The 23,787-nt window shown below is 43.8% G+C and overlaps 1 protein-coding gene across 1 annotated transcript in view; it reads left to right on the forward strand.

The window, feature by feature from the left end:
* Window positions 1–23,787, forward strand: part of COL6A3 (collagen, type VI, alpha 3) — a gene marked incomplete at its 3' end in the record, with an annotated part of 46,165 nt that overhangs the window by 6,477 nt on the left and 15,901 nt on the right. Inside the window, exons 4-15 of the mRNA XM_008937847.1 lie at window positions 4,681–5,283; window positions 8,526–9,125; window positions 10,441–11,007; window positions 13,655–14,275; window positions 15,403–16,002; window positions 16,938–17,540; window positions 17,960–18,562; window positions 20,167–20,513; window positions 20,990–21,068; window positions 21,390–21,535; window positions 23,129–23,221; window positions 23,626–23,679. Of these exons, the coding sequence (XP_008936095.1) occupies window positions 4,681–5,283; window positions 8,526–9,125; window positions 10,441–11,007; window positions 13,655–14,275; window positions 15,403–16,002; window positions 16,938–17,540; window positions 17,960–18,562; window positions 20,167–20,513; window positions 20,990–21,068; window positions 21,390–21,535; window positions 23,129–23,221; window positions 23,626–23,679 (4,916 nt within the window). The remainder of the gene's footprint in view (window positions 1–4,680; window positions 5,284–8,525; window positions 9,126–10,440; window positions 11,008–13,654; window positions 14,276–15,402; window positions 16,003–16,937; window positions 17,541–17,959; window positions 18,563–20,166; window positions 20,514–20,989; window positions 21,069–21,389; window positions 21,536–23,128; window positions 23,222–23,625; window positions 23,680–23,787) is intronic.

Here is a 23,787-nt window from a genome sequence, read left to right on the forward strand (position 1 = left end):
TCCTGACTCCCTGCAAGTGGTCCCAGCTTTTATCCCCAAGCAGACCCCTGACCTTTGTCAACTCAGTGCAGGACCCCTGGAGCTCATTTCCCTTCTGGCTCTCCCTGCAGGGCCGGCCGCACCCTGGGGGGAAGCTCTAAGGCAAACTCACCACCTCTGTATGAAGGGCTGTGGGAATCACCCATATGGCAACCTTAATTCGGGGCTCGCGGTTCAAACCCCAGCATTTCAACCTAATGTGCAGAAACTCATTTGTTTATCTTTTGAAAACCATGAGGTTTTGTGTCAATAACTGGTATGGCACCAGGTTTTAAAGGACACAATCAGAGTATAAAAAAGCTCGTATAATTCTTATTGGGGTATCTAAGCACTCCAGGGGTAAATACTGCAGCACTGTCAGTTCTGAAAACATTTATGTCACGTAAGCTTACATTATATTTCACTTGGAAGTGTCATGAGAATGAAATTTGCCTGGGGAAGCAAGCTAACGGAGATGTTAAAATGGATCCTTATTTCATAGAGTTGAAGTTATCAGCTTGCTAAAACAGTAAAATTCCACACGTTGCTGGGACTGTGCAGTGTTCTTGGGAAAAGGGTGAAATTCCTGTGGTGCTGAGCTTAAAAGCAAAACAACCCTTAGTTCTGAAGTGAAATCCCTACCTAAGACATCTTTCCCTTCAATCAATAAGATGAGAAAGCTTTAAAGCTTTCCACAAAGCCATGGGAAATAAAAATGTACGTGCCAATATGCCACTTAGGTCACTTTGTCACTCTGAAATTCCCACTGGTGTTATTTCTGGACTAACATGTCCAATAATGATTATCTGGATTTATGGAGCAAGTAGGTGATTAACAGTTTCTCACCCTATGACTTTATGTCTAAGTTAAATATACTGATAAAGTGGCTTTATCAAAGATACAACATGCTGGATTTCAGAGGCCCCTGGAAAGGGCTAGGCTAGAGTTGCTGCACATAATTACCAGGACGTTAAATGCAGCCGATGCTTTTGGGATCCAAATGTGAGTCTGGAGTTCTGTACATACTGTTCAACTCATGATGTATGTTGACATTTAAAACTGCATTCCAGATGTCTCTGCTGATCTATGTCTAAACATGGTTGCTACCCTGTGCTTCAAATCAAAGGGAGGAATTTGCCTAAAAGATCATTTCATGAACTTGCCTTGATTATTCCAGGAAAGAACATAAAGAACTTTTGCTTTGAGCATCATATTTAGCTAAATAAGATGAAGTCTGCATGTCTAGCTAAAATGTGCATGACAGAACCCACACAACTCAATGAAAAACCTCTCCCTCCTCTTCTAAGTGTTAACAGTTCGAATAGCAAGATTAAGAATGTTGGTACATTTGGTTTAATTCGCACTTATATATTTGTCACTTAAAATATCAGCTCACTTGTAGAAGGTACTACAGTAGTATCAGCCCGTGCAGTTACAAATACCTGGATGAAGCATAATAAATGGAAGAAGAATAATAGATTGAGCAGCGGGTAATTTTGAAGCAGCTTTAAGGAATTTCCTTTCCCTGATGTTCATGGCAACTAATTTTAACTGGTCTGCTGGATTCTCATCAGTGCCTTGGAAAGCTGCAGTGCAAAGCACTGGTTTTGGAGACACACTGCAGCCCAAATGAGTTTGGGATGCCAAACCCATTGAGGTGCCAAGCATTCCTGTGAAATATTGAAGTCACCTCACTTCTCTTTAGCTCTCCAGCTGCACATCAGTCATCCTGGGATGAATGAGTGTTTCTAAGTCCCCTTCTGCCTTTCTTTTCCCCTCTCCTTTAGCAACTGGGGGAGCCTGGATGATTGAATTACATGAGAAGTATCATCTAAGATAGCTGAGATGACAATGAGGAGGGAGATATGCAGGACTGGGTTCAGTGCTGACACCCTTCAACACTCCCAACTTTTAGAGTCAAAGATATAATATTTTGATTCCAAATCCTTTGGAATTTCTGAGAGACTTGCCATCAGATTTACTGGGATCTGGTGAAAACCCACCTGGAGTACTGTGTCCAGCTCTGGAGTCCTCAGCATAGTAAAGACAAACTTATTGGAGCAGGGGTAGATGAGGTCACAAAAATGAACAGAGGGCTGGAACCCATCTGCTGTGAAGACAGGATGAGAGAGTTTGGATTGTTTGGCCTGGAGAAGAGAAGGCTCTGGGGAGACCTTGAGGCCTTTCAGTAGTTACAGGAGGCCTGTAGAAAAGATAGAGACAATGTTCTTAGCAGGGCCTGTGGGACAGGACAAGAGGTTATGGTTTTAAACTAAAAGAGGGGTGATTTAGACTACATAGAAGGAAGATGATTTCTGACACTGAGGATGGTGAGACACTGACCCAGGTTGCTCAGCGAAGTGGTAGAGAAGCTCCATCCCTGGAAACATTCCAGGTGAGTTTGGACGACACTCTGAGCAACCTGCTCTAATTGAAGATGTCCCTTTTCATTGCAGGGTTGTCAGACTAGGTGCTCTTGAGAAGTCCCAACCCAAAGCATTCTATGACTAGACTCTATGAGATGTGTGCAGCCTTGCTTAAATGTTTCTGCTTTAATTGTGTCCATTGAAATCAGCACTGTGGGGCGGTTCTCCTGTGGGTTTTGGTTCTTGCATTTCTCTTCTCTAAGGAAACATACCACAGGATTTGAAAACTGCAAGAGGAATTGGTAGTGAATGGAGCTCTTCCTTCCTAGCCTCCCTCTTTGCTAAGCCCCTTTGATGTTTCCCACAAACTTCTATATAAAGTTAAAAGTTTCCAGGGTCTCCATTTTTGGGTATAGAGCAGCTGAAAAGCTAAGGAAGTGCTATGGACATCTCTCCTGAGTGATACAAAGCAGAGATTTCAGCCCCTCTCCATTTGCAGAGTTTCCTGTTTTCAGCACTCTCCTCAGAGTAATTGATGAGACGAAAAAACCTGGCTGGAGGGATGAATGCCAGAAATCATGGCTCTGGGAAAGGGATCATTTAAACAAACCCTTTTTTCTTTGGGGGGTATCTCTGTTTAGACAGCTTGGGCAGTCTTATGCAAGCCTCCAGCAGTTCATGTGCCATTGTAGCTTTGACAGAGTACCACCACATTCATTTTGTGAAAGTTTTCATCATATTGGGTCTGACAGCACCATATCAGGCTATTTTAAATTCCAAATTCTGACTGTCAATCCTTAAACAAATGATTTTCAGCAAGACTCTATGAGAGGTTTTTGCAAAGTCTTGGACTTACTGACGGAGGCAGGTCTCTCAGGGTCCAGGGACAGCCGAGTCGCAGATGTTATCTCCAGCTCTACATCACACCTTGAATTAGCCCAGTTTCGTGGCACTCACGCATGATGAGAAACCTGACAGAGACTGGCCTTTGGAAGCATTGCTTTCCATAGCCAGATGGTGTCTGGCCAAGGAGGACTGCAGCCAAAGCTTTGTTCTTTGTTCAAATGCAAAGTAAACTGTTTCCGTGCAGAGGAGCCCTGATGGGCTTTCCTGTCCAGGCAGGGCAAGAGGGTGATTGCTACCACTTGCCTTGAGGGGTGTGACATACCAACAATGCTGGGTCTCCTCTTCCCCCGGGGCTGTGCATTAGGTGTAGCAGTGAGTGGGAGATGATGGACCTGCCACCTTGAATATTTATCCCATCTTGGGAGCTTACAGGTGGGTAGGCAGTTTAAGGACACCCAATGTAACATCCAGTGTAACAATGATCCATAGTACTCCAGCATAACTTGGAAGCAACACGTTTCCTTTTTTCACTCCAATGGCATGAAATCGGGGAGGTGGTGATATGAGAGGGGTTGTCTAAAATGTGGTATTAAGATTATTTCTCATGATGATCTCATATAATGCTTTTGTCATAATGGTATTGGTCTTGTTAAAATTTACTGGAGTTTTGTGTACATTTGCACGACAGTGCTTTGATTCCAATGCCGCTCAACCAGGGATTTTTTTCCTCCCTAATGATCTTCTTTCAAACTTAGCCAGGGAACTGCATAGCTAATGGTGCTCTCTCTGTGTCCTATGCCATCATCAATAATAAAGTTTCACAGATTCAAACCTAGGGGACCTGTTCTGTTAAAGACATGGCAACCAGAATATAATTCAGCTGTTCCATGACTGGGCTGGCTGTGCCAAGAAAAATCGTAACTTGGTTTTGTTAGATAAGGAATAAGATGTAGGATGTGAAGACCCAAACTCCAGGTATGTTGAATAAGGGGAGACCATTCTTTACTCATGTCATTACTCTTGGGAACACAACCCTTCTGAGACCAAACCCCATTCTGGCATGGATTCATATGGCTCCACTGCAAATAGAGGGAGCATCACTTGTTTGATCTCACGTGCCAGCTGAGTGCCAAGATGTCTCCTGTTTGCCTGCCCTTCTTGCTCTGACATGTATATGCATTTTAATATTAAGTTTTATAAACAATGCAGTTCTTGCAACTCTTCAACTCTTCTGTTTTAGAAGGGGTAAACATTCAATGAGATTTCTTGTAAGGCTTCTGCTAGAATATAAGAAATAATTCTGTTTTGAAAGCACCTTTTAAAGGTTTTGAGAGTAACAGTACTTCAAGCAAACAAGAAGTCCTAGAGGTTGCTAAACCGCTGACATAGAATTGATGCACAGAGTGTGGTGAAGGCTTCTGCTAACATGATGTTCATGTGTTACTTGCAGTTATTGAAGTGAACAAGAAGGATGTAGTCTTCCTGATAGATGGCTCGACTGCTTTGGGGACTGGCCCCTTTAACTCAGTTCGTGATTTCGTTGCCAAAATTGTCCAAAGGCTGGAGATTGGACCTGACCTGATCCAAGTTGCAGTGGCACAGTACGCTGACACTGTGAAGCCAGAGTTTTATTTTAACACCCACCAGACCAGAAAGGATGTGATAGCTAATGTGAAGAGAATGAAGCTCATGGGTGGTACGGCACTCAACACAGGCTCAGCACTGGACTTTGTGAGGAAAAACTTCTTCACCAGTGCTGCTGGGTGCAGGATGGAGGAAGGGGTGCTCCCCATGCTGGTACTCATCACTGGTGGTAAGTCCAGGGATGCTGTTAACCAAGCTGCAGCAGAAATGAAAAGGAATCGAATAGTCACCCTTGCCATTGGGTCAAGAAACGTCGACCTGGCAGAACTTGAAGAAATTGCCCATGAGAAAGATTTTGTGTTCAACCCAAATGACTTCCGTGTTCAGTTCATGCAAGCCATTCTTCCTGAAGTGCTGTCACCTATCCGGACACTCTCTGGAGGACTGATTGTCCAAGAACCACCATCAGGTACTTAATTACCGTTTTCTAATTAAGGAGATACGTTCTATACGTTTCTCAACTCTTATTCTATAACATGCAGAGATAAGGGGGGAAAAGCATCAAGCACATGTTTCAGCATGGTAAAATGTTGCCTCTTGGGTTTGCAAAATATGCATGAGCAGATGGGTGAATTTGGTAGCATGATTGTAGTTACAGCTTTGTCATTCCTTTCTGGAGATTTTTGTCCCATTCCATATTTCTCACCAGCATTTAAAGGCTTGGATATGGAAGATGTGCTTTACTAGTTAGGTACTGGAATCGTTCAGTGGAGGCTTTTTCTCTTGCTTAGGGTTTATTTAACCTATAAACAGGACACACTGTGGATGTTATAATCTCTTCCCCATTTTTAAAATCGTCTGTAGTGGACATTTGCACAAGAAAGCTTAAATGTTTCTTCTGAGTGTAAAAAAAATAAGCAGGTTTGTTCATGGAGATGTTCAGAGAAAGTTAGCCTGACAGTGTTGGACTGAAACACAACCTTTAAAAACCGATTTACAGTTTTCTTATCTTCTACTCAGCTGAAGCCCTAAGAGGTATACAAGACTATTGCAGCATTGATTTTAATTTAATCTGTTTAGAGGATGGTGCAAAGCCCCGTGTAGCCAGTGAATTCTTTTTACTTGGTCTTGTCATTGACCTCAGCAGACTTGCAAAGTGATTCAGTTGCTAGTCATGTCTTTTGAGGCAGTTTCCCCTGTACTTCCAGAGGTGTTCTAGCTGCATAGAGATTTTATACCACTTTTCTCAACATTTCTTCCCAATAGAGATGCTTCAGGTTGAATTAATGTCGCACTAGATCATATCTGAACGTTACATTTTTGTCTGATGGCACATAAATATTAGAAAAACACGACTTCCTTCAGCTCCCAGTAAGGTCAATAGTGAGGTTCCCATTGGCACAAGTGAATACTGAACCATGTCCATATTTTTTTCTCGTTTCTCCAAGTAATTTAAAATTAAAAACATGAAAGAAACTGAATTTTTGGAAAGGTCCCCTAAAGAATTAAAGTCTTTGACTGATTTACATGAAAAGCAAACATTTTAAAATGAGTTTGCCAATATTTGTCCTTAATCAAGATGGATATCATGGGACTCATAATTTAATAAGCTTTTTCTCAGAATGTGTTTGCTGCTAATATAGTTTTGCATGGCTATACACCAAACCTGGCATTTTTATTTTTCAATGTAAATTAAAAATATTCCTTTATGGCCTTGTTCCTTAAAGCTTATTCATGCAGCTTCTCTCTTCTTTTTTCCAGTCCTTTTGCTCTACTATACTCACAGCTATTCACATACACAATAAGAAATTAATCATGTCCTACTCCATAAAATTACTATTATTAGTAACATAACTGATTTTGACACTGGGCAGTCTGTTACATTTCAACTAGATATTGTCTCACCCTTGGCCATGAATAGTACTTTTCTGGGAAATATTTAAAATACAGAAAGACAAGAGAATCTGTAAAATCCAACAGCAATACCCGTAGTCCAAAGACCCCTTTTCTCCCTTTTGTTTTTAATATATCAGTATTATACATTTCATATATAAGATAGAAAGCTTACAGAGACGAGGCAAGCTAGCGAGATGGATGAAAATAGCCCTATAGTAATAAGTAAATGCTTTAAATGGAAACATAATGAACAAAATCAGCAATGGGTATAAATAAACCTATTTGGAGGAAAGTATTCATGCATTGGATGAGCCCACTCATCAGTTCTCTGAGATCTTATTTACAGTTTCAGCATTTTGGTCTGTACTCCGGACATGATGCATTTAGACCAAAAAGCACAGGGGGATGATTTGGCACCACAATACAAAGAAGGCATTGAGGTGCTGGAATGGGTCCAGAGAAGGGCAATGAAGCTGTGGAAGGGTCTAGAGACCACGTGTTATGAGGAGCAGCTGAGGGAACTGGGGTTGTTTAGCCTGAAGAAAAGGAGGCTGAAGGATGACCTTGTCACCCTCTACAACTACCTGAAGAGAGGTTGTAGCGAGGTGGGAGTCAGTCTCTTCTCCCAAGTTACAAGTGATAGAACAAGAGGAAATGGCCTCAGGTTCCACCAGGGAAGGTTTAGGTTGGATATTAGGAAAAACTTCACCAAAAAGGTTATTAAGCATCAGACCAGGCTGTCTGGTAGGAGGTGGTGGAGCCACCATCCCTGGAGGGATTTAAAAAATGTGTAGATGAGGTGCTTAGAGACATGGGTTAGTGGTGGGCTTGGTACTGTTAGGTTAAAGGTCTTTTCCAACTGAAATGATACTGTGGTGTCTTTGGGGTGATATTGCAGATTTGTGTCTTGGAACTAAGATGCTAAGAGACAAGCCCAAGAAGGCTATAACCTTAAAAAAGGAGCAAAGAACTGGCTGGTTACTGCCAGAAGTGGGAAGTTTTCCCCTTTCAACAGCCCACAAAATAGATGTCTAAAACTGTAGACATCAAAATGCATCAAATGCAGACTCCAAGAAAAGCAGGTGTCTCAGGCGACTGTTGCAGCCTAGTCTGGACCAGCTGTTCTAAACCTGCTAGTAAAAGCTATTTTTAATACCCACTCAAAATAGCAACCAAACTTGTTACTTGGCAGAAGTGTTTTTCCATGCAAGCAGAGCCTAACTCTGCACCACAGGCCAGCCCTCACTGGCTGCACAGCACGACCATAGAAGTTACTGCAGGGCTGGACATGGCCATTGACATCTAGGCCTGCCATGGAATGGCAGATTGCTTAAATAAGGGGGTGTGTCAAAGCACACTTTAGGTGCCAGAAAGCAGAAACATTCCCTAGAGCTTCATTGGAAAGCCCCGAGGTAGTGTCTTGCAGATAAGCAAGGTGTCTGAAAGTGCAATTCAGTGTTGCTCCACCAAAATCAATGAAGCTGCCTTTTGTTGGCTAAGGATCAGGCCCAGAGCACGCAATTCTGGGATTAGCAGCTGTTGAAAACATCTGCCACGACAGAGGCTGAGCCCTGTTGATAAACCTGACAGCTAAAAGACTTTTTTTGACACTAGTCAGAAGCCTCTCCTGTCCATTTTAGGCATTTCCAGAAAGGTCCTCGTTACTTCTGTGCTGATCACACTCTCTCTCCTCTTTCTCCCCTACCTCCTAACAAGGTTTACATGCGTGTACAGCATATGCTGTATGCACACATGAAAAAAGATCTATTTTTGTTTTCTGTGATGTCTCATGTTATTTTCTGTGCTCTACTGCAGTTCAAGTAACCAAAAGGGATATCATCTTTCTTTTGGATGGATCACTCAACGTTGGAAATGCCAACTTCCCCTTTGTGCGTGACTTTGTTGCCACCCTAGTTAACTACCTTGATGTCGGCAGTGACAAAATCCGAGTTGGCTTAGTGCAATTTAGTGACACTCCTAAAACGGAGTTCTTTCTGTACTCCTACCAAACCAAATCAGACATAATCCAGCGTATGGGGCAGCTGAGGCCCAAGGGGGGGTCAGTGCTGAACACTGGCTCTGCACTGAACTTTGTGCTATCAAATCACTTCACGGAAGCTGGTGGGAGCAGAATAAATGACCAAGTGCCACAGGTCCTAGTCCTGGTGACAGCAGGGAGGTCTGCTGATCCTTTCTTGCAAGTTTCCAATGAATTAGCTCGGGCCGGAGTGCTGACTTTTGCTGTTGGAGTTAGGAGTGCGGATAAGGCAGAACTTGAACAGATTGCCTTTAATCCAAGAATGGTATATTTTATGGATGATTTCAGTGCTCTGACAGCTTTACCCCAGGAGTTAAATAAGCCTATAACAACATATGTTAGTGGAGGTGTGGAAGAGGTTCCACTCGCCCCAACAGGTAATATCTACCTTCCTGCATGCTGACTGCATTAAGTTGATCTTGTTTCTCTTGACTGTTTGTTCCTAATGTACACCTTCACATCTATCCAAGGCCCTGAGTCTTCAAAGTGGTGAGGGCTGTACTTAACTATCAATAGGTGGCTTGACACTGGCAGGTCTTAATTTTGCTCAAGTCATTGAAAGCACACTTGAAAGACAGCACAATTTTAAGTCTTCTGACAGGTCAGGACTGAAGGAGGATCCGAGTGAGTCTATACCCCTCAGCCACTTAGATGTGTCCCTTCTGCTGCCCTAATAATGTCACAGCCTGTAAATGTATTGTCTGCACTTGCTCAGGCAATGGGACCATGCACTTTTGACCAAAAGAAGTGGTGTATAAAGGTTAAGGTTGTGCCAACGAGCACAAATGAGCAGAGATCTAGGCAGGTACAGGTGACTGAATCCTTCCCCAGATCCACTTTGTCAAAGTGCTCTTATCAGGCTGTCAAAGAGGCTGAATTTGACTCCTGGTATTCAAAGTTATCCTCCAACATTAAACCCAAAGGCTGTTGGCAAGGTTAACTCTTTTTAGGCAGGTATGTGCTCACTAATTCCCTTACTGTGGTCTGTATGCATACAAAGGCCTAAGAAAAACCAGGATTGCTTAGTATAGAGAGGAGACTATTAAGATTAATATGAAAGCTGTTAAGACACACAGATAAGATGCATATACAGATATGAGATGTTTGATTTTGCCTTGGATATTCAATGAGATTAAAAGGGCATCAAATGGAAGCAGGTAAAAGGCTTTTATCCCTCCCAAAGCCATAACTCACCTATGGATTTAGATGCTCCTTGTAATGCAACTGGGGGAAGTACTTTAAGAGATTATTGAAAATGCTTTGTGTGTGTATGTTTGAAGTAATGCCTATTTGTTATCTGCTAAGATTTTAAATAGAAAAAAAAACAAAACAGCTCCCCACTGCTGTTGTACTACGTGCCTGGATTATTGGCATACTGTTAGACCATAAACATCACTGTTTTAATCCGAAACAGCCAATTTATGATGTGATGCAATACAATGGTACAACTATCTGGTGCCTGAATTTATTCAGTCTTAGCATAGAGGTGTTCTTGCTTCTCCTTCTTCCTCAGAAAAATAAAAATTGCTGTTTAGCCTGGTAGCTTTCCAATACTTTGGTAAATAAAAATCACTTGCTTTGCATATTGAAACCCAGCTAATTTGCAGAGAAGTTTCTAGGATGACGTTTAAGAAGAAAAATGCCTTCATATCTTATTTTTCCCCCCTCTTTTCATTTGTGAATTTATTCTAGAAAGCAAGAAAGATATTTTATTCCTGATTGATGGCTCAGCCAACCTCTTGGGTAGCTTTCCTGCCGTCCGGGACTTTGTACACAAAGTCATTTCTGACCTGAACGTGGGTCCTGAATCCACGCGAATAGCTGTAGCTCAATTCAGTGACACCATCCAAGTTGAATTTGACTTTGCTGAACTCCCATCTAAGCAAGACATGCTTCTCAAAGTGAAAAGGATGAAGATTAAAACTGGGAAACAATTGAACATTGGAGCTGCTCTAGATGAAGCTGTAAGGAGGCTGTTTGTGAAGGAAGCTGGAAGTAGGATTGAAGAAGGAGTTCCTCAGTTTTTGGTCCTCCTTGCTGCTGGGAGATCAACTGACAATGTGGAGCAACCATCAGATGCTCTGAGGCAAGCTGGAGTTGTGACCTTTGCTATCAGAGCAAAAAATGCTGACCTCACAGAGCTGGAAAAGATTGTTTATGCCCCTCAATTCATTCTGAACATCGACTCTCTCTCTCGGATCTCAGAATTTCAGCCAAACATAGTCAACCTCTTGAAAACTATCCAGCTTCAGCCAACAGGTACAGGGGCCCCCAGGGTTTCCAAGACACTGAAAGACACCACTTGCATACCCCTCTCCATTTGGTAACTGGGGCAATTGATTCTGGTGAAGTTTAAAACGATGATGTAGAAATTGCTATTGCACTTGGATTTTCCTCTGATCAGACTTTGATCCAGCAAAACATTAAGGTCCAAACTGAGTTTTAAAGATGAGGAAAGAAAAAGCATTTTGTTCAGCCACAAGAGCTGCAGTAGGTGCTGTTAACAGTGTGTAAAACATGATACAAACCTGAAACAACAGAGTGTCGTTGCCCCAGAGATCTTGCATAAATTGATGTGCACTGCTGGGCGAGGGCTAGAAGAAGGAAATAAAGGCTTGCCTCGATTTCTCTTTCTATCCTCCCCTTTCTGGAGGAGAAGTAGGGAGTAAGGAGCACTGCAGAGTGCTGCATTTGGTCTTCCTCTGCTGTTTCTTATGGGATATGACAGCAGTTTCTACATTTTGTACTTACACAGCAATAAATTGTATAACCATTACAAGCCCAGTATATGAGTATGGATTAAGTGAAGAAACTCAGTATATGAGTATGGATTAAATTTGCACTGTGGTACTGGAAATTACACCTGTCCAGATGTGTGATTTCCTGAGGCAGCCCTAATTTGAGAATTAATCTGTCTTCCAACAGCAGGTGGGGATGAGGAAAAGTGTAATAACATCCACATCATCTCTCCCTAAAAGTCCTGGGCAGATGGACTTAGAATCATAGAAACATGAAAAAGAAATAGGTCTGGAAGGGATCTCAGGGTGCCATCTGCTACATAACTTTGTCCCCAAAAGGATCTACATATCCAGAACCAGCTGACATCAGTCTAATCTGTTCTGAAAACCCCCTGGTAGAGGAGGTTTGCCTATCTCCATAACCAATCTGTTCAATTGCTTTTATCTGTGTCAGTAGATATGTGTCCTTAATGTCAAATCTATGCTGTCTTAGTCACAGTTTAAGCCTTTCACATATCCTTCAACTCAGGAAAGAAGCAGATGTCAGAATGTTCCTGGGTTTTGTGTGACAGCCTTTCATTTACTTCAAGCTTGCCATGTGCATCTTGTCGCGGTCTTGCTGTCACCAGCTGTGTACCCAGCTCATTCAATCTTTCCTTGTAGGTCTTGTAGGTTTTCTGCCTTTTCACCCTTGTCATCTAACATCGTCCCACTCCAAATGACCAGAAGATAACAACAGTGTCCCCTGGTCATCTCTTAACCCATCCTGTCCATGCGGAGTCATTGCTCTTCCCACATTTGTACAGCTTCTGCCTCGACATAGGCTAGTGCAGCTAGTGCTCTTAAATTGCATCCCCCCTTTTCAAACTATTTCTGTCTTGTCAAAGATCATTCTGAATCCCTTTGACCACCAGCTACTGTGAATAATTGTGCTAATTGCTCACAAAAAGCTGCATCCACCTACTTTTCCTACTATTCTTAGCTAAAAGAGAGACACCTTGTAAGAGTATCCATATTTTTTTTCTTCTTTCTCTGGTACCCAGAGGCTTTTGATAGGATTATTTTCCTCTGCTCCTGAACTGTATGAAACTGGGATACACCAGGCAATGTCTGCTTCCTCTTCCTGCCTGTGTTGTTCAACACAAGCTATATTAATATTCCAGTCCTATGCATTAACCCACCAAGTTTCCAACATTCCTCTGAAATAATAAACTTGATCCGAAGTCTGCACTGAGACTTCAACTGCCCTTGTTAACTCCTTATACATCTAGCAGATATCGAGGATTTTCTTCAGGGGGACAGATCATGCTCCAGCTTGTCCCACTTGACCCTACTGAAAACAAGTCAATGGCACTTTTGGAGATGTCATCCATCTGTTGCTGTGTATAAGAGAGAGTGAAGTTTTCTGCTTGGCTAAGCCAAAGCTTTGCAATTCTGTTAGTCAGTAGCAGAATGCATCAATAGTTCTCTCATCTTTGACATTTCACAGCCTTAGTTTTTTAAAAAGAAAAACATTTTTTGTCAGAATTACTTTTTTTTTTTGTGAAGCTAGTAAAAAAAAAAAAAAAATGCCTAGCATTTTAGAAAAGCATTTCAGCATTTTCAACTGGATGTCCATTCCAGCAAATTCTTATTTTTTCTGAGCATGTGCAGGATTATTTATTTCTGAGTTCAGTGGTGTCTCAGAAAAGCATTTCTCTCCTTCTCTTCACTGGCTCCCCATGAGCACCCTGTCTGCAGTATGCCATTTGGTTCAGAAATTCAGTTTTCTCTGGGAGCAAAAGATCCCTGACGCCCCAGACTCCTGTTGCGTATTGCAAAGCTGTGTGTCAGCTTCCCAGCCCCCCTGGGAGCAGACAGCTTTTCCCAGCCTCACGTAGGAGATGGCACCCAGAGTCCCTTGGCACCTTATTTCCTATGGGTCTATGATTCTATGATTCAGTGGGTAAGGCACAGCACAAGTTGCTTGCGGTTTCCACTGACTTCCACCCATCTGCCTCTTCACCAAGGATTGCAACCAATGGCAAAGGAATCAAACCACCTGTTCTGACACCTCGTTTTCCCCTCCCCGAGCTTTTGTACTCCTTCAATTCAATGTATGTGGAGAAAATAACCACCGCAAACGAGAATCTCACTTATTCCCCCTTTCCCTTACTTGTCTCAAACAGTAGTTGAAAGAGGTGAGAAGAAGGATGTGGTGTTTCTAATTGATGGCTCAGAAGGTGTCAGAAGAGGTTTCCCTCTACTGAAGACCTTTGTCCAAAGAGTAGTTGAAAGCCTGGATATTGGTCGCGACAAGGTCCGTGTTGCCGTCGCACAGTACAGCAATGTCATACAACCTGAATTCTTACTTGACACCCATGAAGACAAAGCAGACCTCATCAGTGCCATCCAGGAGCTGAAGGTTATGGGAGGATCTCCTCTGAACACTGGAGCAGCCCTCGACTATCTCATCAAGAATGTGTTCACAGTGTCAAGCGGCAGCAGAATAGCAGAGGGTGTCCCACAGTTCCTGATTCTTTTGACCGCTGACCGGTCCCAGGATGATGTGAGGAGGCCCTCAGTGGTCCTGAAGACAAGTGGCACAGTTCCCTTCGGCATTGGGATTGGAAATGCTGACCTCACAGAGCTGCAGACCATTTCCTTCCTCCCAGATTTTGCTATCTCTGTACCTGACTTCAGCCATCTGGATACGGTGCAGCAGGTTGTCTCAAACAGAGTCATCCGACTGACCAAGAAAGAGATAGAGTCACTTGCCCCTGATCTGGTTTTTACATCACCCAGCCCAGGTGAGAAGGTGTTTGTGTCTGCACCAAAAGCCAGCAGCAAAATATGATGTTTAGTAACATCATGGTTGCAACACAAACCGAGAAAAGCAAAGCTGGTCATGGCTAATACTCCAAGTCCATCTTGGTCTCACTGTTGATACACTTAGGGTTGGTAGTCGCTGTGTAATTAAGCCCAGTCTTTCAAGGTGGTCCATGCTGTATCCACATGGAGGACCCATAACATGAATGCCATAATGTTAATCTTATTTTAAACTAGTGGACTTTAAGTCCATGCTGTTCCTCCTGGAATGGAAGTCGCATCATTTAGATGCTACAGGGACACCTTCACACCACTATAAATCAAGGTCAGCTTTCCGCTAAACATAGGACCTGCTGATGTGTTTTACATTCGCCATGCTCACCCACTGAGGGAAGTGAAACTTGAAGTAGGCATCAGGAAAAGGTTCAGATCTTCCATATCTGGTCTCACTTGGAATGAAATCCAGTCAGTGTATGCCTGGAATGAAGAGTTCCCCAGATCAGGCCCTTTGAAGTCTACCATCCTACTCTATCCTTTCCTTCCCTCCAGAGCCAGACTGCTTCCCTCCATCCCCATTTATGAGTGTGATATTCAGCAGTAGTAATTCAGGCTCTGACCTGAATTACTACTGCAGAAAACATGTTATTAGGAAGCAAAAAGTCATCCTGGAAAGGCAGAAGCTGAGAGAATAATAGGATAGAAGATTTCCTAGAGGACAAAGTCAAAGAAGGTGGGGTGGTTCTGAGTGTAAAACAACCCTGGGCTGCCTGGCAGCCTTCCCTGAATAAGGACCATCACCAGGCTACGTTTCCTTGTGTGGAGATTCCACCAGGAATTTTTGTCGCAGTTTCCCCTGCTCCGTCTTGCAGGGGAAGATCTGGAAGTTGCTGTTCTTGTACTGCCTGGGGATGTGCCTAGCAGCCTGGTCCTGTCTCTGGGTTGAACCCAGAGGTGCCTGCTGGGGCTCCCAGAAAGTACCTCAGGCAACGAAACAATAAGCATCCTCCCCACAGCCAAAGGCATGAGCCAGCGATGTAGATGATGATCTTAGCTGCTCTCCATAAGCAATGCCTGATGCATCTTCTGACTGCTGCCTTCTTTCCTGCAGTGGGTGTCAAGAGGGACGTCGTGTTCATGGTTGACGGCTCCCGCTATGCTGCCCAGGAGTTCTACCTCATCCGTGATCTTATTGAGAGGATAGTGAACAACCTGGATGTGGGCTTTGATACCACTAGGATTTCGGTGGTCCAGTTCAGCGAGCATCCCCATGTGGAGTTCTTGCTTAACACCCACTCCACCAAGGATGAGGTGCAGAATGCTGTGAGACAGATGCGGGCACGGGGTGGCCCACAGGTGAACATGGGGGAAGCCCTTGAATTTGTAGCAAAGACCATCTTTGCCAAGACGTCTGGGAGCCGCATAGAGGAAGGTGTCCCTCAGTTTCTGATTGTCCTCTCCTCCCGCAAGTCTGACGATGACTTAGAGTACCCATCACGCCAAGTGAAAGAAGTGGGGGTGGCACCTATGGTGGTAGCAAAGAATGTGGATCCTGAGGAGCTGGTGCAGATTTCCCTTAGTCCTGATTATGTATTCCAAGTCTCAAGCTTCCAAGAACTGCCCAGCCTCGAGCAGAAGCTGCTGACTCCTATTGAAACTCTGACCGAAGACCAAATCAGACGGCTGCTGGGAGATGTGCAACCTTCTGTAGGTAAGGCTTTGTCAACACCGTCTGCCTCTGAGCTGCTGTTCAAGTAAATGTTGCACAAATGTGTAAAGAATTTTCTATCCCTTTTTTATAAACCAAGGTTTTCCTTAGTAAAAAGCAAAGTTGTGGCATGTGTACAGTTTTAGAAGGAAACTTTTAGATATGTGGAAATTCTACCCAAGTACATTACAACGTGCAATTTTCCTGTCAAGTACTGAAATAAGCTTTGATTTTAAGGTCAAACATCACTATGTGTACAATTGCCTATTCCCACCTAGCAGCTCTCTATTAAAGAGACATAAATCTGGGGCAAAATGAAGCTGGAAACACTGATGAATCCAGAAAAGAACGTTAATGAATGAAACAGATAAGGCTTTGCGCAATGCATGCTTTGAATATTAGGCAGATTGTTAAGATCTTATCTGGGGATCTTATCAATGCTTATCAATACCTCAAGGGCAGGGGTCAAGAGGATGGGGCCAGACTCTCTCTAGTGGTGCCCAGCAATAGGACAAGGGGCAAAAGGCACAAACTGGAACATCTGAATAGTTCCATCTGAACATGAGGAAAAAATGCTTTCCTTGTTAGGGTGCCAGAGCCCTGGAGTAGGCTGCTCAAAGAGGTTATGGAGTCTCCTTCTCTGGAGAGATTCCAAACCTGCCTGGACGTGACCCTGGGCAACCTGCTCTCAGTGAAGCTGCTCTAGCGGTGGGATTGGACTAGAAGTTTTCCAACCCCTACCATTCCATGATTCTGTGATACATGCACACTTGCTCACAAGCCCTTTTGGAGAGTCTCCCCAAAGCACCATTCCTAAAGTTGGCTAAAATATGCTGCGTGGTTTTACATCATACGAGATCAGATAGCACAGAAATCCTCCAGCAAAGCTTAAGCAAAGACTTGGCACACAAATAATTTCCTTTCTTGCTTTCTTGCAGATATTTCTGGTGATGAAAAGGACATAGTCTTCCTCATTGACAGCTCCGACAACATTAGGCCTGATGGACTTGCTCACATTAGGGATTTCATCAGCAGAATTGTTCAACAGCTGGAAGTTGGGTCAGACAAAGTGCGAATCGGCGTGGTGCAGTTCAGTAATAACGTCTTCCCAGAGTTCTATCTGAAGACCCACAAGTCCAAAAATGCCGTCCTACAAGCCATCCGCCGCTTGAGGCTTAGAGGAGGTTCCCCTGTGAATGCTGGCAAAGCCCTAGACTACGTGGTGAAGAACTACTTCATCAAGTCTGCGGGGAGCAGGATAGAAGAAGGAGTGCCTCAACACCTAGTCGTCATCCTTGGAGACCGGTCCCAGGATGATGTGAATAGGCCTGCTACCTTGATCACTTCAACAAGCATTAAACCTCTGGGTGTTGGAGCCAGGGATGTGGACAGGAACCAATTGCAAGTCATTACCAACAATCCTGACCGTGTGTTTGTGGTACGGGACTTCACGGGACTCCGAACTTTAGAAAAGAATGTGCAGAGTATTCTTGAAGAGCTTCCGATACCTACAACAGACACCCCTGTAATTTTAGGACCTGGTAAGACTGCTATTCATCCTGTAGATTTTTCAGGGCAGAGCACAGATAGAATTTGTCCAATGTGCAAATGATTCCATAGTAACACCTTTTGATTCCTGACCTTTTAGTTGCATTCATTTAAAGACTTTGAAGATGACTTTATTTAGCATAGAAAGAATAGAATTAAACCTGCAATGAGAAGCAGGTGTCAATCACAAAAACAAGTCACATTGTATGAAGTGTATTAAGTGTTGTATAAAACCCTTCTTCTTGTACAGATATTTCCAGGTTTTGGCTGGGATGTAAAATCATGGCAAAGATCAATGCAACTAAAAAGGTAGAAAGATGAGAGAAGCACAACAGTACTTCACAAAGCATCTTAAATATTAGAGTTGTTGCAAACAATTATTAATAACTGTGTTTTCTTTGTAATATTTCAGGAGGTAAAAAGCAGGCTGACATTGTGTTTTTACTGGATGGTTCCATCAATCTGGGGAGAGAGAACTTCCAAGAAGTTCTCCAGTTTGTCTACTCTGTGGTGGATGCCATTTATAGGGATGGTGACTCTATCCAGGTAGGACTGGCCCAGTACAACTCGGATGTCACCGATGAGTTTTTCCTCAAGGACTACTCCACCAAACCTCAGATTCTAGAAGCCATCAACAAAGTAATCTACAAAGGTGGCCTAGTGGCAAACACTGGAGCAGGTATCAAGCACATCCAGGCAAAACACTTTGTGAAGGAGGCCGGCAGCCGAATTGACCAGAGGGTACCCCAGATTGCCTTCATCATCACAGGTGGGAAGTCCTCGGATGACGGGCCAAGTGCCTCCTTTGAAATCGCGCAGAAAGGTGTCAAGGTATTTGCGGTTGGTGTGCGAAACATCGACCTGAAGGAAGTCAGCAGGCTGGCTAGTGAGAGTGCCACGAGTTTCAGAGCGGCCACAGCCCAGGAGCTGTCTGAGCTGAATGAGCAGGTCCTGGTTACCCTGGAAGCTGCTATGGTGGAGAAGTTGTGCCTAGGACCAACAGATGTTACAAGAGGTAAGAGCAATTCTTCCTTCCTAATGTCTTCAGGTCATTCCCAAGGGTGGCTTTGATGGACTTGTCCAGCTGGCTCTCGTGCTTTACCTGTAGCCTGAGGGGGCTCCCAGGCTCAGACCTCTTCCACAAGTGTGGTGGCAGGCTGCAAACCTTTGGTATGAGACCTGCCTGTTCATGAGCTTCAGCACTTGAACAACTGGTGTCTCATCACCACAGAGGTGCCATCATTGTGGAATAATTTCAGGTATAACAGTCAGATACTAAATCACTGGCCTCCTACCACTGCATCAGAGTGGCTCCTTATTTAGCTGCCTTTGGGCTAACTTCATCCCTAGATGTGTAGGGACATGATGCCAGCATCGTGACAGACCAACCTGCTTAGTGCCAAGATGAAAAATGATGTTCCTTGTTTTGCCCACTGTGTTTATATGAAACAAATTGGACTTTTTGGCCATTCAGTCCCTGGCATGCATAGTGTGCTGCAAATCAGAATTTCTCTTGCCTGATCACCCAGGGCACCCACTTGATCTTGTGACAAAGCCAGGGCATGAGTGGTTATAGCTGAATGTCAAATTGTTTTATGAAGGAATCCCATGACCTGGCTACTTCAGAAGCCATGTAAGGGGAATTGCTGTGAGTAAGCAAGCTGGTATTGCTGTTGGACCAGACTCCCAGCAGCTGGTTTAACTTTACTATAATATGAAAAGTCCTACTCCCAGCACAACTGACTATGGCTCAGCACTCTGGCTTTTGAGCAAAGGCATCTCCTGAACTTCTGGAGAAGCTGAAGGAGAGCCACAGCAGTCCTGATCTGAGCAGCACCTCCAACCAAGGTGAAAATCTGAGGGCAGGGAAAAGTAAACTGATGCTGGTGAGCACGGGTGCTTCCTAAGTGCAGCATCATTGTGATTAATGTTAAAGAAAACTTGAATACCTCCCTGTTTCAAAACCTGTGTAGGCACAGGAGATGTTATATTCACATAAAAGGCATCCAGCAGCCCAGTTTCCCCATGCTCCAGAGCAACGGGCAGCTCAATGGTTGCAGGGTGACTCCAAGCCCACACTAAATATTCCTGCAGACAGGCAGATTGTGCATCACCACATTAGCTCAGGCTGAGCAACTTCGATGCCTCTTTCTGCCCTAGTTCCTACCTATCCCATATAAATCCTAGCTCCACCTTTCAGGAACTTAAGATCAGTCACCTGCCATCTGCACCCCCATAACTGGAGGATGGTTGCTTCAAGCACAGGTAGAAGGTGCATGAACAACTATGTGGGTACTGACAGGTTTTCACATGGTGGAGAGAAAGCAGCAGTCTCGGTGCCCTGATGAAAATGCAAATTTCTGTTGGACTTGGATCAGTGAGCTCCTCCCAATGCTAAGCAATAATTGGGAAAAAAAAAAAAAATAAAATGCAGATTTTCACAAGTTGTCATTGCTGTGCCAAAAGGAAGTAGAAGGCACTTACATATCAAATGGTGGCAGCTTTTGATGCAGGGAGTGTCTTCTGTAATGACTAACAGAATATTTAGGAAAGTAATTATTGGAGAAGCAAATGTTGTATTGCTCCATAGTGACCTCTCTTTCTGCATCTCCCTTTCAGATTGCAACTTAGATGTGATACTTGGCTTCGATGTCACGGATGTTGCACCTGGTCAAAATATATTCAATTCCCAGAGAGGCTTGGAGTCCAGAGTTGAGTCTGTGCTGAACAGAATAACACAGATGCAGAAAATCAGCTGCACTGGCAACCAGGCACCAAACGTCAGGGTGGCCATCATGGCCCAGGCTCAGGGGGGACCTGTGGAGGGATTTGATTTCTCTGAGTACCAGACTGAGCTCTTTGAGAGGTTTCAAGGCATGCGCACCCGTGGACCCTATTTCCTCACGGCAGATACGCTGAGGTCCTACCTGAACAAATTCAGATCTGCGCCTTCTGGCAGCACAAAGGCAAGTCAAAAAGAAGGCCACTGGGATGGTCTTGGCCAGGAAAGCTGACTTTTGATGTATTTTAGTTGGCAAAGCAACTGTAAATTCATAATGAATTAAAAAAATAAGTTCATTAATTAAATAAATTTGGTCAGTTAAGCCTTGCTTGGTTCCTGTACTCTCCCTGCATTGTCAAGGTCCTGTTCTGACAATTGTTGAGCATCGCTCCAGCCAGTACCTCTAAGCACGGCTTGGCTACAAAGTATTGCTTCCCAGATATTTCCCCACTTGTGCTTTAGTAACAAACACCTGCGTAACACGATGTACAGAAACCTGGCACAGAAATGCAAAGCTTCGTGTCCTGGAAAGGGTGTAGCAATTCCCCCGTCTCCTCTCAGATGAGGCATCCTTTGGAAGAACGCCCTTCAGGTTGCATATTGATTGTATTTCATACCTGAAACATTCTGGATCCTGACATAAATTTATTTCTCTCCTAGGTTATAATCCATTTTACTGATGGTGCAGATGACACAATAGATCAGCTGGAGGCTGCTTCGTCTGCTTTGCACACAGAAGGTAACTTCCTTACTCTTCAAGGCAGCAATTATAGTCTATGTTAACCTGTGTCCCATTTTATCACTGCTTCTCATGAATCCACCAGCTTTTGGTAGTAATTAATAAGGATTTCATGATTTCTACATGCACTTGCTGTCCTTTGTTGCCCTCCTGTGATATTTAGCTGCCTGCTGACACCTAAACGTTCGAGTACCTTGCACTGAATGTTCTTGTTCTTGACTGAATAAACTCTATTTGCAATCAAAGAGGCAGATAATGAGGATGGGGAGGGTGTGCAGGCCTTGCCCCATCACACAGCCCCTTCTGCTTCCCCCTCCGCAGGTGTCAATGCTCTCATCTTCATCGGGCTGGACCGAGTGAGCAATTTTGACAAAGTGATGCAGCTGGAGTTTGGTCGTGGGTTCACTTACAACAGACCACTCAGAGTTAATCTGCTGGACTTGGATTTTGAGCTGGCAGAGCAGCTTGTAAGTAACTTGGCACAGGCAGGGCTGCCTTGTAATGCTGGAGGAAAGCCAATGGCTGGATCTCCTGCGGGGCTGAACCATGGCTGAATTACGCTCTCTTGGCTCTGTTCCTCTCCCCTCCCTACCCCATGTCAGCTCTTTTTATAGGTTCCACAGCAAATAAACTTAAGAGAAGGTCATGACGTTGCCTGGTCTCACACCACTCCTGGAGAAGCCTTACTCCAGCCAAGGCTACAGTTCATGGGATTAGGTGGGATGGGGTGGGACAAGATGCCATCAAAAGCTGTGGTGCCACAAAGCCTGCCATCCACCTATGCTCTTGGGTTTTTTTTAACTTTTTTAACTTTATGGGTAATGCACTGTCATGCCTTGTTAGTGCTAAATCACTTGCACTGCTTTCTAGGTTTCTTCCCTTGAGTGGATACACTGCCTGTATTTTGAACATGCCTTTAACAGATGAAGGAGTTATCTTTTCTTCTTTAGAGATTTATGTCCCTCCTATGTATGTAGCCTGTCTTGAGTTTGTTGAGTTCATTTGCTATCAGCTATCTCCAGTCCTTCCCACATTCACATCTGCTACCAGCATCATTAACTCCTTTTTGAGTAGATTTAATAAGATTGAGCCTAACCACTGAGCCCAGATGTAACCTCCCTCCAGCAAATCCAAGTGGGAGTGAACCCTGGGTTTGGGGATAAGCCCTAGATTTCAGCCCATCCCCAAGTAATTCAGTTGCCTAGGAAAATTCTTCCAAAATATAAATGTGCAAAGCTGGCAGGAAACATTTCCAGCCAGCAATGTACTTGGCAAAGAAAGGGATTTTTTTTTTCTTTCTATTGGAATGATGCAAAATCAAGCTGCAATTTCTCTGAATCCACATCTTGTATTTTCGTTCTTTTTCTTTCTTTTCTTTCCCTTTCTTCCTTTCTTTTCTTTTTTTCCTTCTTTTCTTTCTTTTCTTTTTTTCCTTCTTTTCTTTCTTTTCTTTCTTTGCTTTCTTTTCTTCCTTTCCTTTCTTTTCTTTCTTTGCTTTCTTTTCTTCCTTTCCTTTCTTTTCTTTCTTTTCTTTCTTTGCTTTCTTTTCTTCCTTTCCTTTCTTTTCTTTCTTTTCTTCCTTTCCTTTCTTTTCTTTCTTTTCTTTCTTTTCTTCCTTTTCTTCCTTTTCTTTCTTTTCTTTCTTTTCTTTCTTTCTCACTGCAATGACTTTCTTGTGGTCTACTCCACAGCCTGGGTTTGTTTCTTTGGAGATGAGATTGCTCTCTTCAGTGACAGGCACAGCTCTGGGGACGGATCTCCTAAATGCTCTCTACGATTTCTGCCCCGTGCTGTTCCCATTTAAACCCTTGCTTCTGATGTCCAAAAGATGATATTGACTGATGCTTCCTAACCGTGCAACTTAACCAGGCTGCCAACACACACCTCTTTCTCCTGATGCCGTGGGTGTTTCAAGACAAAGATCCCAAAACACTGCCAGATTGACATCATGCTTGCCACAGGAACAATTGCACAGACTTGAGGGTTTGCAGGAGTTATGGTTATGGGGCTCTGCCAGGTTTCTAACACCTTTCTGTTGTGTCATGTGTGTTTTGCTGCAGGACAACATTGCAGAGAGGACTTGCTGCAAGGTCCCATGCAAGTGCTCAGGGCAGAGAGGGGACAGAGGTGTGCCCGGGCCCATAGGACCAAAGGTAGGTCTATTCATCTGGGCGTGAAGGGTCTCTGTGCAAGGTCAATGTGCACCACTGTGGTGATGAGTGGGTGGCATGTACAGGGAGGTCATCTCCACTTACTCCCCATTCTAAAACCTGCCCTGGACCATGCACAGCAGTTGAGAGCTGCTCTTATTGCCTTCTCTCACAGCCTCTGTGTCGTGAAATAACCAAGAGGGCAGGGATGAGTGGCTTGAGGGAAGGGGTGAAGTGTCTTGTGAAACAATTAGGGGTGTCAAAGGGAGATGGTTTATCTCGTTAACTTATTTACATAGATGACCAAGCAGCTGCTTTGTGCAAATCTAAGGAAATCTTGACTTTCAATTTAGAGGGAGACCACAGAACTATGAAAGAAATGCAGAATCTTCTGTGCTGTCTTCTAGGGTGCCACAGGTGACCTGGGCTATGGAGGCTATCCTGGTGATGAAGGAGGACCGGTGAGTGATTGCTCAAGCTCTGCATGGTACTGCTTAGATAAGAGACCTCAGCATATTGAAACACTTGGAGCCTTTTTCACTAAATATTTTCTGCTGAAGATGTGAGTG

The sequence above is a fragment of the Merops nubicus genome, unplaced genomic scaffold, assembly GCF_000691845.1.
Source record: "Merops nubicus isolate BGI_N331 unplaced genomic scaffold, ASM69184v1 scaffold11513, whole genome shotgun sequence".
NCBI lineage: Eukaryota > Metazoa > Chordata > Aves > Coraciiformes > Meropidae > Merops > Merops nubicus.